General features: G+C 47.3%; 1 protein-coding gene across 2 annotated transcripts in view; it reads left to right on the top strand.

The window, feature by feature from the left end:
* The window catches only part of LOC119180029 (protein kinase C, brain isozyme), a 208,735-nt gene that overhangs the window by 137,600 nt on the left and 57,611 nt on the right, over nucleotides 1-13,524 (top strand). For both annotated transcript variants that reach the window (XM_037431162.2, XM_037431161.2), the window contains exons 3-5: nucleotides 4,337-4,419; nucleotides 6,125-6,236; nucleotides 7,406-7,534. In XM_037431162.2, the coding sequence (XP_037287059.2) occupies nucleotides 4,337-4,419; nucleotides 6,125-6,236; nucleotides 7,406-7,534 (324 nt within the window). The remainder of the gene's footprint in view (nucleotides 1-4,336; nucleotides 4,420-6,124; nucleotides 6,237-7,405; nucleotides 7,535-13,524) is intronic.

Genomic DNA, 13,524 nt, shown 5'->3' with positions numbered 1-13,524 from the left:
TTCAGCGTACAAACGATACTTCGCCTCAACGTCGTTCATGACTGCGATAAACAGGTGTAGGGGTTATCGCGCCTGCTGCGACGCACACCTAGCGCCATCGTCTCGTCCGTGACGTATTTAAGTGGTAGTGTATGCTACCATTTAATTTGATATGGCCACTTGGTATGGTATATACCATACCGAATAATGTGGTCGCTAGAACACAAAACGGCCCCGCCGCGGTGGTCTAGTGGCTAAGGTACTCGGCTGCTGACCCGCAGGTCGTGGGCTCAAATCCCGGCTGCGGCGGCTGCATTTCCGATGGAGGTAGAAATGTTGTAGGCCCGTGTGCTCAGATTTGGGTGCACGTTAAAGAACCCCAGGTGGTCGAAATGCCCGGAGCCCTCCACTACGGCGTCTCTCATAATCATATGGTGGTTTTGGGACGTTAAACCCCACATATCAATCAATCAATCATCAGAACACAAAACATTGGGAAAGCACTGAAATGCTGGCGTGCATAAGCACCCAAGCTGCCATTTGGCATTTTAAATGCGAAACAGCTCCTTGACGAGCCTGTGTAATGTTGTCCCTCCGTTCTCACCGCTTCCATCGTAGCAGGTGTTGGCGCGGTGTCACCGCGTGCTCGCCGCGTGTCAGCTCTGTCTCGCTTCGTCTTCTCCGCTGCTCGCAACGCTCGAGCCCACTACTCAGGTGGGCATCAACTAACCCGCGCCACCTCTCTCCATTTGTCGGTGAGAAGCCGTGATCCGGCGGGTGCCCGCGCTGCGCGCGCCTCGAGAATCTCGTGGTGCCGACAATGTGAATAGCGCGCCGCTGCTTGCCGGATGATCGCGCCGACGGGCGGGACTCCGTCGCGGCACGCTTCCCGCTAGTGCGCGCGTACCTTTCCCGGCTGTCTCCGGCATTGTGAGGGCTAGCAAAGCCGATCGCGTTTGCGAATGGCGACGTCAACACCGACGAGGCGTCAGCCAGGGAAGCCGAACGGAAGCGTCGGCAGTGCAAGATCAGTGACACCGACGAGGTGCGAGTCAAGAACACCGATCGCGTTCGAGAATACGGACGGCGCGCGGGTAACACCGACGAGACGGGAGCTAAGGAAGCCGAGTGCAAAGGGTCTCCAACGCGTCCAGCCTCCCGTGTTTTTGCGTTTCAAACAAATCTTCACTCGAGTAAACGCTACCGCGAGTTTCGCTTCACACCGTTCTTCCAGCACCCGCGTCGACGCCCGTTTTGACTGGTTCAGCCCCGTGCGCACCGCTGCTGCTTAGCATCCCATCAGGGTTCTCTTTGGCGAGATGGTCGATAGTTCTTTCTTTTATAAGCGAAGCTCCTTAGGCCCGCCCCCCGCCGTCGAATCTCCCTGGTATGGTGCCAGCTGTGGGTTTCCACCTCATGCAAAAGAATAAATGAGCTTTATGAGCGCTGGAACGCGTATGGTGTGTGCACGATACGCAAAGCGCAAGAATACGAACGCATGTGATACAGAGGCAGAATAAGCTCCCTCTCCTTCTTTCTTTGTCTCTTCCCTCTCCCCTCAAACCGGCAAACGCGCCAAAACATCATCCGCCCAGAGGTTGGTGCGTTACCTGAGCTGGCTGAGTTGTTCCCACCCCACTCTCCATGCTCTCCCCATTGCCTACCCACCCTACCGCCTTCCGAAAAGCAAGATAAGGCATATAGTCGCTTGTGTTTCATTTCTAAGGAGCTTGGCTCATCAGTGGCATTCCTATACGGAACAACGGCTAGTTTTGCATTTTGTGGGCGTCGGTAGTAAATAAGAAAGTACTGCTATTTAATAGACGGGAAGAGAAAAGCTGCCTAGCCGGATGTTTTGCTTACCAATCTAAAAATTTAGCTTCGGAATTATTGGAACGTTGCGAAGCATTGTTGCTACAAACGTTTGTTTATATACCATTCCTCAATTGGTGATTAAGTGGAACAAAAGAAATATTGCGTGTAGGAAAGTGTAAATTTAGGAGCTCGTTCTCTTTGTTAGACAGTATTAATGAGAACTAAGAGATAATAGAAGTAATTGTAATGCAAATGTGAACAAAGAAAAGTGGACGAAAGAATAACGTGCCTCCAGCAGGGACTGAACCTGCGAACTTGCTTGTTCCTTTATGTGAGCCACAAGCATGTGCTCACACTGTCTTAAAGTGCATCAATATATTTTTATATACTCTGGCTAGGGTTAGGTGGTTTACCCTGTATGGTAAATAGGGCCAATTATTTCATTGAGAAAGAAAAGTCGCACATTTGAAGCTGTGTTACGATTGGTGAATCTTTTACATGTTGTTACAATTAATTGTTAGGAGACTGCTACCTATACCCTTGTCATCTATACATAAAAACTTGCCATATAATAAAATTAACAAATGAGATTTCATGTTGTGATTCGCAAGATTGGTTTTTCTGACCACCATGGCACTAGGCAAAGCAGAAATATCTTTTTAAGTTGTGCACTGCCTTTAGTAAAGACTATACGTTACTGACGTTCTCAGTGCAAGTGTTTTTGCTCAGGTCATTTAGATTTTGCCTATAATTTGCGAGTTCTGTGTGGGCTGTACTATACTGCGATTTCTGTGCATTTTTACGTATAAGTTTTTTTTTTCCAGAATTCAAACATAACTTTTTAGAATGCAACATCAATTAAGAACTAAATATTGCCAAATGTTCATATATTTCAGGCTTACTTGAAGAGTTCCCACTTGAAATGCAACATTAGGACTTTCTTTAGTACTTGAAATGCTATATTACATTCTTTAGTACGCCAAAAACTCGTTGGCACTTCAATTTTGTGGTGAAAAAAATGTCTAATCAGAACAAGTTTTGTTGTAATATGCCATTCAATGAAGAGTTTACTTTTTTTTTCACCAAGGGCAGAATGCCTGAAATTGGATCAATGAAAAATAAATTTCGTAGGTTACACGTTGGGGCAAGAAACATTTGATGCATATTTGAAAATTATGTGTATATGCTATAGAAATTATGCACGCACATTGTCTTCATTGGTGGGTCTGATATAGTCATTACAAGAACAGCGTTGCTCATTATAGAGAGCTAGCTGCCACCAAGGACAAGTGATACAGTGTTAATTACAGCCTAATTTATTGCATCACACATATTTGGGCATGCCTTTGGTGCCAAGTAGGATGAATTATATATTGCCACAGTGCGAAAATTTGTTTTTTCAACTCTGGTTTTGATTTATGTATTATACATACCTGCAACAATTAATTATGTATGTCTAGAATGCAGTAGTTTGCAGTGGTTTCTCCTGGTTTCTCCACAGAAACTGTGATGTTTCTACAGTCACTAAAAAAGGAGTTATTGTGCGTTCTCCCCAATTTGATGGTGTCTGTTTTGCATGCCGGCAATGTTTTAGCCCTGTATTCTATATATAGTGCCGTGGCGGGCTGTTATTACTGCCTACACCCGCATAAATGCTGCATGCAGCACATCTCAGCCCAAAATTTAAAAAAAGAATACAATGAAAGGTTGCTCACTGTACAGGTTGCCCCTGCTGCACCCTTTTTTTTTTTCTGTGTACTTGGTGGGTGGCCTCGGGTGTCATCGTAATAGTATTAGGCTTGAAAGTAACCGCACTTTCAAATATCATGGATGACATGGAAGGTTGCATGGTTGCCGGATGTGCTCGCGAGGCCGTTTTTAAGTGGCAGTAAGGGTAAGGACGAAAAGGCAAACATGCAGCATGTATAAAGGAGTGAATAAGGCAGTTATCAGAAGTCTTGTATTCACATTAGTGGAAAGGGCTTGTGTATATGAATTTAAACATGTTCATATGTCCTCTTAGTCAATAAAAAGCAGACTAAAACGTACGGTCTCGTCTAAGAGCAATACTGTAGCGAAACTGCAAAGAAAGCGCAGCCCTATTTGAGTCTGTATGTTATAGCCACCAACAACTTACTCGATTCAACCGGTGTAGGCTTTAAGGTTGTTGATGCCTTCATAGGTGAAGTACTTTGCGTCTTCGAGGGTGTTCTAGAGATGGAGTCGCAATGCGGCGCACTCATTCCAGTTTATTTCCATGCTGTGAGCCGTAGGTGCCCCATAAGCAGTACATAGTATGTCGGTGTTGTCTACACTGAAGAAAAAAAGCTACAGTGTAAATAAGGACCGCAATGTTCTCAGGCCACATAATTTTTTTTTTTTTTAGGGGAGAAGCTCCTGAAGCTCCTTATTTTTTAGGGTAGTCTATCTCTCCAATGTAGCCAGCACGCCGTATCCACAGACAGATGGACGGACGGACACTTCGCCCCACTAATCATTTTACTCCACGTATGTGTTTTTTTTTTTTTTTGCCTTTTTGCAGTATGCAGCTTTGTCGTGCACAAGCGATGCCACGAGTTCGTCACGTTCAAGTGTCCAGGCAAGGACAAGGGCGTCGACTCGGACGTAAGTAGGCGCATTGAAACTAATTTGTTGTCCCGTTGCTTCAATGCTTTAAAGCTGGTTGGAATAAACTGCAGGCAAACAAATGAGTACAATGACTCATGTTCCAGTGGCGTGTGAAGTATACCTAACGCGTAAAAGTGTTTCGTATGTGATATGGATATGTACTCTACAAACGAATTGCTGCAAAATGCTATAAAATCAGGCACGATGTGCGAAATCAAAATACAGCTGATTACTCAGTGGTGAATTACAAGTGGTAACAACAGTATAGGAAGGTTAGGTTTATTTCTATGCTGAAGCAAATATGTTGACGTGAACGAAATACTCAAGGCACATTGTATACAAAATATTGACAATCATGAGATGCATCAGCCCGTACTTCCACCGATTTATATCACATAAGTTGTTTGGTTTTTGTTTAAGCAGACATCAAGGAGCACTCCGCGGAACTGAGGTGATAGTGTTTGATAGAGATAAATACAGTGTGACGATTAAAAGGTGCACACAGTATAACGATTAACTTGCAGGGAGTAATGATGTCTGGCACCACAGGTACTGTGCAAACCATACATGCAGCTTGTGGAATGTACAGTAGACTCTCATTTAACGAAACCTGAAGAAACCATGACAATATGTTTCATTTAAGAGGTATTTCATTTGCTGAGAGTTGAACAAGGACGCAGAATACAAGAAAAAAACCATCTTGCCGGAAGCACCTGTTTCGATTAAGCAGCAGTTCAATTCAACAGATTTTCATTTGCCGAGTCTACTGTACCTATTCTAAAGATATTTCAGTTTCTAGAGTTCTTGTGTATGTTGCTTGTGAACAAGGTTTGGCACTGTTGTACTGCTAGGGTATTTGTTTGCTCACTACTTCCTGAGACAGACAAAATGGTATTGGAAAGGTTCAGCATTTGCTGCAAAATTTGTAATCCTTGTACCATTGATGGCTTGTACCTTCTTACATGGAGACGCGTGGGCTAAGTCCTGATACCCAAGTGTAAACATTTAAACTGTAGGTTTTAACTGCTTACAAGGTTATTTATCCACACATAATTATAGCAGAAGTTACAACCTGCGAAAATAATATGGCGGCTGATATTAAAAACATTCACATCCTATCACATGCTTTGTGTCTGAGAACCAAGGTTGTGACTGACTTCAAGGTAATACAATCCTTTTTTTTTTTCTGATGCACTACATAATACGCCAGAAAATGGGCAATAGTTGAAGGTCTGGTGCACTTAATACGTAGCTTTTTCGCTAATTAGTATACAGGTGGCCATGGTGCAAAGCATAACAGCGTCTCAGCATAATAGCGTAATGTCCACTTGAGATTATATTGCTGTGTGCAGCTAATGATACAGCTTCCAAGAGCAATGTCGGATACGTAACGCATTCCTGCGCAGAGAGAAATGGGCCTAGTAGAGTACACAGAGAGAGAGAGAGAGAGGGAGAGAGAGAGAGGGGGTTTTTATAGAAAGGCAGGCAGAGAGGTCTGCCTGAGTGATAGCATACTCTAGCCTGCTACACTACACCAAGGGAGGGGAAGTAGGAGCAAAAAAAACAATGGTATAGAATGGTGAAATAGAGAAATGAGTATATACAATCCTTTCCAGCTGAGAAGAATGTTATAGCTGCGCATATATTCCAGTTGCTCTGAAAACTGGTAGAATAGACATGTTATTTGGCATGTGTCTTTCAGGATGCACGAACAAAGCACCAGTTCGTGCTGCAGACGTACACAAGTCCAACCTTCTGCGACCACTGTGGCTCGCTCTTGTATGGTCTCATCCATCAGGGCTACAAATGCAAAGGTGAGTTTTGTGGGCTTCGGTGTGCCATCTAATAGATCTACTCTGTGTAGCTAGCATGTGTTATTCGGATCCTTTCTGTTTCTGTGCTCCAGCTTCGCTAATGGAATAGTCATGACAACCAGTGTGGTGGCTCAGTCTATATCGATTTATAATGGCACAACAAAGCAAATGGAAAGGTAAATGATCACAGGAACCCAAGTGCTTGTGTTCATGTGATCATTTATCTTTTTGTTTGCTTTGTAATGCTGTTCTGAATTCATGCATCGGTACTAACTCTCTCAATTGTCAGTGCTGCTCAATTGCTGTAGTATAGTATGTCCCCATACATTATGCATAAATATTTCTTAGAGAAATCACTGCGGTTTTAGTTTCCTGGAGCCTTCGCTCTCTATAGCCTTGGTGTTGCTTTGTGACAATGAACCTGATAAATTCGTAGAAATTAACCTCTCTATTGCTATAATGCCCCCTTTAGGGACATGTACGAGATGGGTTCATTCTAGGTGATCCAGTAAAAACAGACTGGGACTATCCCAGCTCATCGATGGCATTTCACCCTTTTTTCAACTGTAACCGGTCACCTGGCTGCCTCTCTGCACTTTGGCACAATGTTGCAGATGCCAGCACGTATCACACTAAATGGTAAAACCAATAGCGAGTTCGTTTGCGTGGATGTTTGAAAACATTGGCAAGGAAGACCCACAAAAGAAAAGGAAAGAATTTGTCATTTTGAAAAGCCTTTTTTATTATATTGTCGCGCGGTTAAATTCGAGGTGTCAGTTTGAAAAAAAAGAAGCATCATATTCTTACACTCTCTTTTATCACTTATTGCAATCCCAAAATAAAATAAAATATGGTGCATTGTTTTTTTTTTGCAATGTTCAGTGTTGTTCTGCCTCTTCCGATGCTTGTCTACTATCGACAAATACAACATTTATTGTTATCCTTCATGACACCTCCCTATGTATTAACCAGAGTGCATTTAGCGGTTTCATGACAAACATTTGAATAAACCTAAACACACATCCTGCAAACTCGGCTACCAAATGTATTCGATGTTTTATGTTGTCTCATCATGCGGCTCATATGCTTTTTTTGTACCTGCCTCGTTGCGAAGAGCTAGAGCTTGTGAAAGGGCGCCTAACAACAATTCGTATTTCTCTTTTACCCAGCGTGCGACATGAATGTACACAAACGGTGCCAAGAGAGTGTGCCGAACCTGTGTGGCTGTGACCACACCGAACGGCGTGGGCGCATTCACCTCAAGGTTTCGGCAACCCCTACGCGGCTTACCTGTGAAGGTACGTTGCGCGTTTGTTACACATGATCTGTTTGAAAAGAGTGGCTGTAAACCAGGCAGTATATTACATATAGCGACTCAATGTGGTGCAAAGACATTAACTAGCTCGGCGTCTTAAACTCGGCTTGTATTCTTTTGCATTTCTGCAGGAATGCATGATGTCCCCCATGTAAACATCGTGATGTTTACAATACTCTGTATTGAAGGAGTTGATGTAGGCATTTATGATGGAAAAAAAGAAATCTGCAAACATACATCGTCAGCTTCACAACTTAGTCTTCTAGTTCTGAGACAACAAAAAAATGCCGCCATATCCACGAAGTGAATGATGATGAGTGGGCGAAGCTCCGGAGGTAAACCTGGTAAACCATGAATCCTCCGTACATTTTGCCCACTCGATTTTATTGCAACGCTCCCCCTAGCGTACGTCGCCGCACTATATCGAACGATGACACGCGCCATATGTGGCATCATTCCTATTTTATAACACCTCGCATCTTTAATAATCAACTACAGGTACCGCCGTCTAGTTTATAACATCTTGCATCTTTTGGACGGACGGAGGGACGGACGGACGGAGGGACGGACGGACGGAGGGACGGACGGACGGAGGGACGGACGGACGGAGGGACGGACGGACGGACGGAGGGACGGACGGAGGGACGGACGGAGGGACGGACGGAGGGACGGACGGAGGGACGGACGGAGGGACGGACGGAGGGACGGACGGAGGGACGGACGGAGGGACGGACGGAGGGACGGACGGAGGGACGGACGGAGGGACGGACGGAGGGATGGATGGATGGAGGGATGGATGGATGGATGGATGGATGGATGGATGGATGGATGGACGGACGGATGGACGGATGAACGGATGGATATGGCTGTACCCTTTAGATCGGGCGGTGGCTAGCGTAATACTTAGAACTGAACGAGAGGTGGCTACATACAGGGGACGCACAGCCCTGTGATGTGTGGTGCGCGTTCAAAGTGCGCGCCTTCGAAAAGTGCGCGTCACGGAAAAAAAAAAAAACAAAAGGAGAAATACCAGAGTGCACGTGCGGTGCTGCTTAAACAAGAATGACGACGTTAAAGAGCGTCAAGCACGAGGATGCGTGGCAGGACGTGAAGTAAACAAAAGGTAAAACATCCAATGGGCAGCGAACACGGAGATTTCAAGGCCCAATGGCTTGACACCACGAAACAGTAGTATCTCCAATGAGAACGAGACAAGTGGGCCAGAGCTGAAGCAGGAGCCTGGGGAGACCAGAGCAAGGGGAATTCGAGGCAGGAGTGCAAGCGGAAGCCAATTTGTGATGCGGGTTCTAGTTGCTGATTTGTTTTTCTCCCGGGCTGAGCCTCAGAGAGTTTTGTTAATAAGGACAAAGCCGTTCGGTTTCCAAGAAACACACAAAAAGTTTAATTGAAAAGTAAGAAGGCAAAGATTCCTCACAAAACAAACACTTAATAAACAGTTGACTGGACATGACGAAACACATCTGTAAACACCCAACAAGAACGTTCAAAGTCAGTAACTAAACCTAACGTTCGAAAGGGGCTGAGTGATGGGAGTAGCGCAAGAGTATCGGTGCAGTCTCACCCACAAGTTGGTTTTCGGCGGTGATGAGAAACCGGAACGCCGTGACTCCTGCGTCAGTGCGTGGGCTGGACGAGGACGAGGGAACGCTGGCTGCTGGCGACACGTCGAAAAGCCCTACCAAATCGTGATGGTTTCGGCTTGAGGAGCGTGGACACGTCGGAGACGGGAGAACGCAGGCTGGTGGCGACGCGTCCGGGAACTAGGGTCGACCTAGTCAAGCAGCTGGGCGCACAGCTCGGGCCCGGAGCCCGACGGCTGTAGCTCGCCTGCCGGAACCGAAGTCCGCAGGCTCTGGAAAGGAGTTCAGGACCGGATGGCCACGGTCCTTTGGAGCGGGAACCCGACAGCAGGAGGCCCCGGCCGGTGGAAGTCCTGTAGGCTCGGGTCCGGAACCCAACGGCCCATCTTCAGCGCCCGGTCCGGTGACGACCTTCCGCTTGCACTCCTGCCTCGAATTCCCCTTGCTCTGGTCTCCCCAGGCTCCTGCTTCAGCTCTGGCCCACTTGTCTCGTTCTCATTGGAGATACTACTGTTTCGTGGTGTCAAGCCATTGGGCCTTGAAATCTCCGTGTTCGCTGCCCATTGGATGTTTTACCTTTTGTTTACTTCACGTCCTGCCACGCATCCTCGTGCTTGACGCTCTTTAACGTCGTCATTCTTGTTTAAGCAGCACCGCACGTGCACTCTGGTATTTCTCCTTTTGTTTTTTTTTTTTTCCGTGACGCGCACTTTTCGAAGGCGCGCACTTTGAACGCGCACCACACATCACATACGCCCCCCTTTTATTCAAGTTTTTTTTTTTAGAAAAAAAAAACTGCCGATGAGTGCGCGTTCTGCACTACGTCACAATTAAACCACATATTTGCACCACGCAGTTCAACACATCACCGGGCTACAGTTCGCTACATCGTCCAAATGTCCACACTTAAACTTTAGATTCACCCAATTGCATTTAAAAGTTCTGAAACCCGGAATAAACCTTTTTACTACAAAATCGACTATGGACAAAGCTACTTGTGTCCGCATCTAAAAGTCGAAGTCCAGAAAGAGCTACCGGTTTTCTAACCCTACACTCAGGTTATCGCGTCCCAAACCAGACGCACTGCCCTTCTCGCGCGTTTCGAAATTAACTGTGGCAAACATGCTTTTATGCACTTTCGCTGAAACGCGTGTCTGCGCCCCCGCCGGCCACATGAACGCTTACCGGTCACAGAGGAACAGGGCGCGGTCTCGAGCCGTCGGCGTCGACACGAAACGCACTGAGACACGAATGTCCAAATGCCACAATCTCTCACACAAATGCTTTCTTTTAGTTCACCATCTAATGAACACAAGCTCGGGGTGCCCTCAGCAAGCCCAAACGCTCCGACAAGCGTGTGAGGTTCCTGGATTCTTGAGAAGGGATGCCGTTGTGCTCGGTCATTATACAGCTCATCTTGAGTGGACTTAATTATAGGTTCAAAACCAATCACGTTCTCAGGTTCAAGACCCTGTCTGGCATTCTCCATACCTACTATCGAGCCCACCTCCGATTCGATACTGTTTATTTTGAAGAGTGCTTCAGCACTCCCATCGTGTTTTCTCGGACAAATAGCAGTTACGCTATCCTGTGAACTAGAATCCCCTCTCTCTCTGAGTGAGATATACGTATGGTCTAGGACCATTGACGTGGTGCCTGCTGCTACCTCTGTCGGTACAAAACAATCAGTGGCCACTATATCAGAGCCTTCATGGCATTCGCTGCCATCTTCCCAATGACGTTCTAGCGCTCCTTCCATGGAGCTATTGAGAGGTAGCCCTACCCCTTCCCGAAATGTGCTCGGCCTCTGAGACGTTCTGATACACACCTCATTCTGAATGGAGCGTCTTTGTTCCCTGCTATCGAAGCTTTGCTCCACAACATTTTCCACAGCTTCTAGGTCGCCCATATCCAGGCGCTCTTCTTCATAGGTGCTTGGCCTCTCAGAGGTCCCCAAGCAGCTAACGGAAGTAATATGTTCCCAGCCAGAGGAGCTTTCCGTCGCTTCAACAAACTCCTCATGACTCCTGCCTTCTTGGCTGTCCACCTCTCTGCCTTCCTCTATCTGAGCTTCTCGCTCCGAAGTAAGGCTGTCGCGAGGCTCGAGGCCAACCTTGCAGGAATCGACTTCCCTCCAGCAAACGCTGCTATCGGAGCAAACATTCACCGCTTGCTCGACCTTCTGCATCGCCAGCTGCCCCCTTTTCGCCATCGCAAGCTCGAGTCGCCGCTCGAAGTCCACCCTCTCTAATTGGAGCTGCTGCTTCAGTATGCGTGTCTGACGCTCTAGCAACACTTTATTTTCACGCGTTACGCGCTCTAGCTCCTCCTTCTTAGCTCTAAGCACCAATTCAAGCTTTTCCTTCGCCGCCTTTCGTTCTGCAGCCCGTTGCTCACGCTCCCTCTCCATCCGCTCCTCGTACCATACTCTAAACTCCGCTCCCGTCAGTCCCATTTTATCCGCCAACTCAATTAACTCCCACGTGTTCGTCATCGTGTTAACCGCGTCAAAAAATCTACTGGAAAAACAAACGACTTTGTCCTGTCGCGGACGCCAATTTGTGATGCGGGTTCTAGTTGCTGATTTGTTTTTCTCCCGGGCTGAGCCTCAGAGAGTTTTGTTAATAAGGACAAAGCCGTTCGGTTTCCAAGAAACACACAAAAAGTTTAATTGAAAAGTAAGAAGGCAAAGATTCCTCACAAAACAAACACTTAATAAACAGTTGACTGGACATGACGAAACACATCTGTAAACACCCAACAAGAACGTTCAAAGTCAGTAACTAAACCTAACGTTCGAAAGGGGCTGAGTGATGGGAGTAGCGCAGGAGTATCGGTGCAGTCTCACCCACAAGTTGGTTTTCGGCGGTGATGAGAAACCGGAACGCCGTGACTCCTGCGTCAGTGCGTGGGCTGGACGAGGACGAGGGAACGCTGGCTGCTGGCGACACGTCGAAAAGCCCTACCAAATCGTGATGGTTTCGGCTTGAGGAGCGTGGACACGTCGGAGACGGGAGAACGCAGGCTGGTGGCGACGCGTCCGGGAACTAGGGTCGACCTAGTCAAGCAGCTGGGCGCACAGCTCGGGCCCGGAGCCCGACGGCTGTAGCTCGCCTGCCGGAACCGAAGTCCGCAGGCTCTGGAAAGGAGTTCAGGACCGGATGGCCACGGTCCTTTGGAGCGGGAACCCGACAGCAGGAGGCCCCGGCCGGTGGAAGTCCTGTAGGCTCGGGTCCGGAACCCAACGGCCCATCTTCAGCGCCCGGTCCGGTGACGACCTTCCGCTTGCACTCCTGCCTCGAATTCCCCTTGCTCTGGTCTCCCCAGGCTCCTGCTTCAGCTCTGGCCCACTTGTCTCGTTCTCATTGGAGATACTACTGTTTCGTGGTGTCAAGCCATTGGGCCTTGAAATCTCCGTGTTCGCTGCCCATTGGATGTTTTACCTTTTGTTTACTTCACGTCCTGCCACGCATCCTCGTGCTTGACGCTCTTTAACGTCGTCATTCTTGTTTAAGCAGCACCGCACGTGCACTCTGGTATTTCTCCTTTTGTTTTTTTTTTTTTTCCGTGACGCGCACTTTTCGAAGGCGCGCACTTTGAACGCGCACCACACATCACAAGCCCACGCCTTAAGGAGCTTCGCTCCTAAAAAGTTTTAAGAAATTCAACGATGGGGCCGAACCGCACAGCACATGTTAACGCGTTTTAGAAAAATGCCGGAATCCAAAACTCCTTCTGCATCCACAAACTGTTCTGCTTCCACAAACTGGCCTTCGCAACTGCAACACAATCAGTTACAACTGCTCGATACACAACACGTTCTACAAGACACTACTTCACTTCATAAACTATACACAGCCCAATGGCGCACATTTAATACACATATATACACACAAAATATTATGCTTTGTGGGCAAGTCTATGTTGCAATAAAAAAAATTTTAAGCTCGTCCGCCTACCGAAACATCAGTAATACGCAGCTTTTGCTTGTGGTTGATCTTAAAGGGCCACTCACCAGGCCCCATGCAAAATTTTAGTTAGACAGTGCAAGTTGTTGGGTGTCCGATGAGGAACGTTTTGCCACAAAAATTTTTCGAATTTGTTCGTTACGAGCGGAGAAAACAGGTTTTTTGAAGCGACGCGAAACGAGGGTGATAGGAGGCGAGCTCGAAACCCTTGCCGCTCCTCCGCGTAGCCTTCGCAAGCCAAATCTCTTCCCCACCCTCTCCGGCATCCAACCAAGAGGTGACGTGCGCATGACGTGCCCGAACAAGCCCAGCCCCGTGCACGCGAGCGGCGTTACTTTATTGACCAGCGTTATTCTGTGGCCTTCTGCGATCCAGCAGGCCAAAGAAGCTGCTGAGAGACATGG

The sequence above is a fragment of the Rhipicephalus microplus genome, chromosome 7 (assembly GCF_043290135.1).
Source record: "Rhipicephalus microplus isolate Deutch F79 chromosome 7, USDA_Rmic, whole genome shotgun sequence".
NCBI lineage: Eukaryota > Metazoa > Arthropoda > Arachnida > Ixodida > Ixodidae > Rhipicephalus > Rhipicephalus microplus.
The sequence above is the reverse complement of the archived record's forward strand: the minus strand, read 5'-3'. Positions and strand labels throughout refer to the sequence as shown.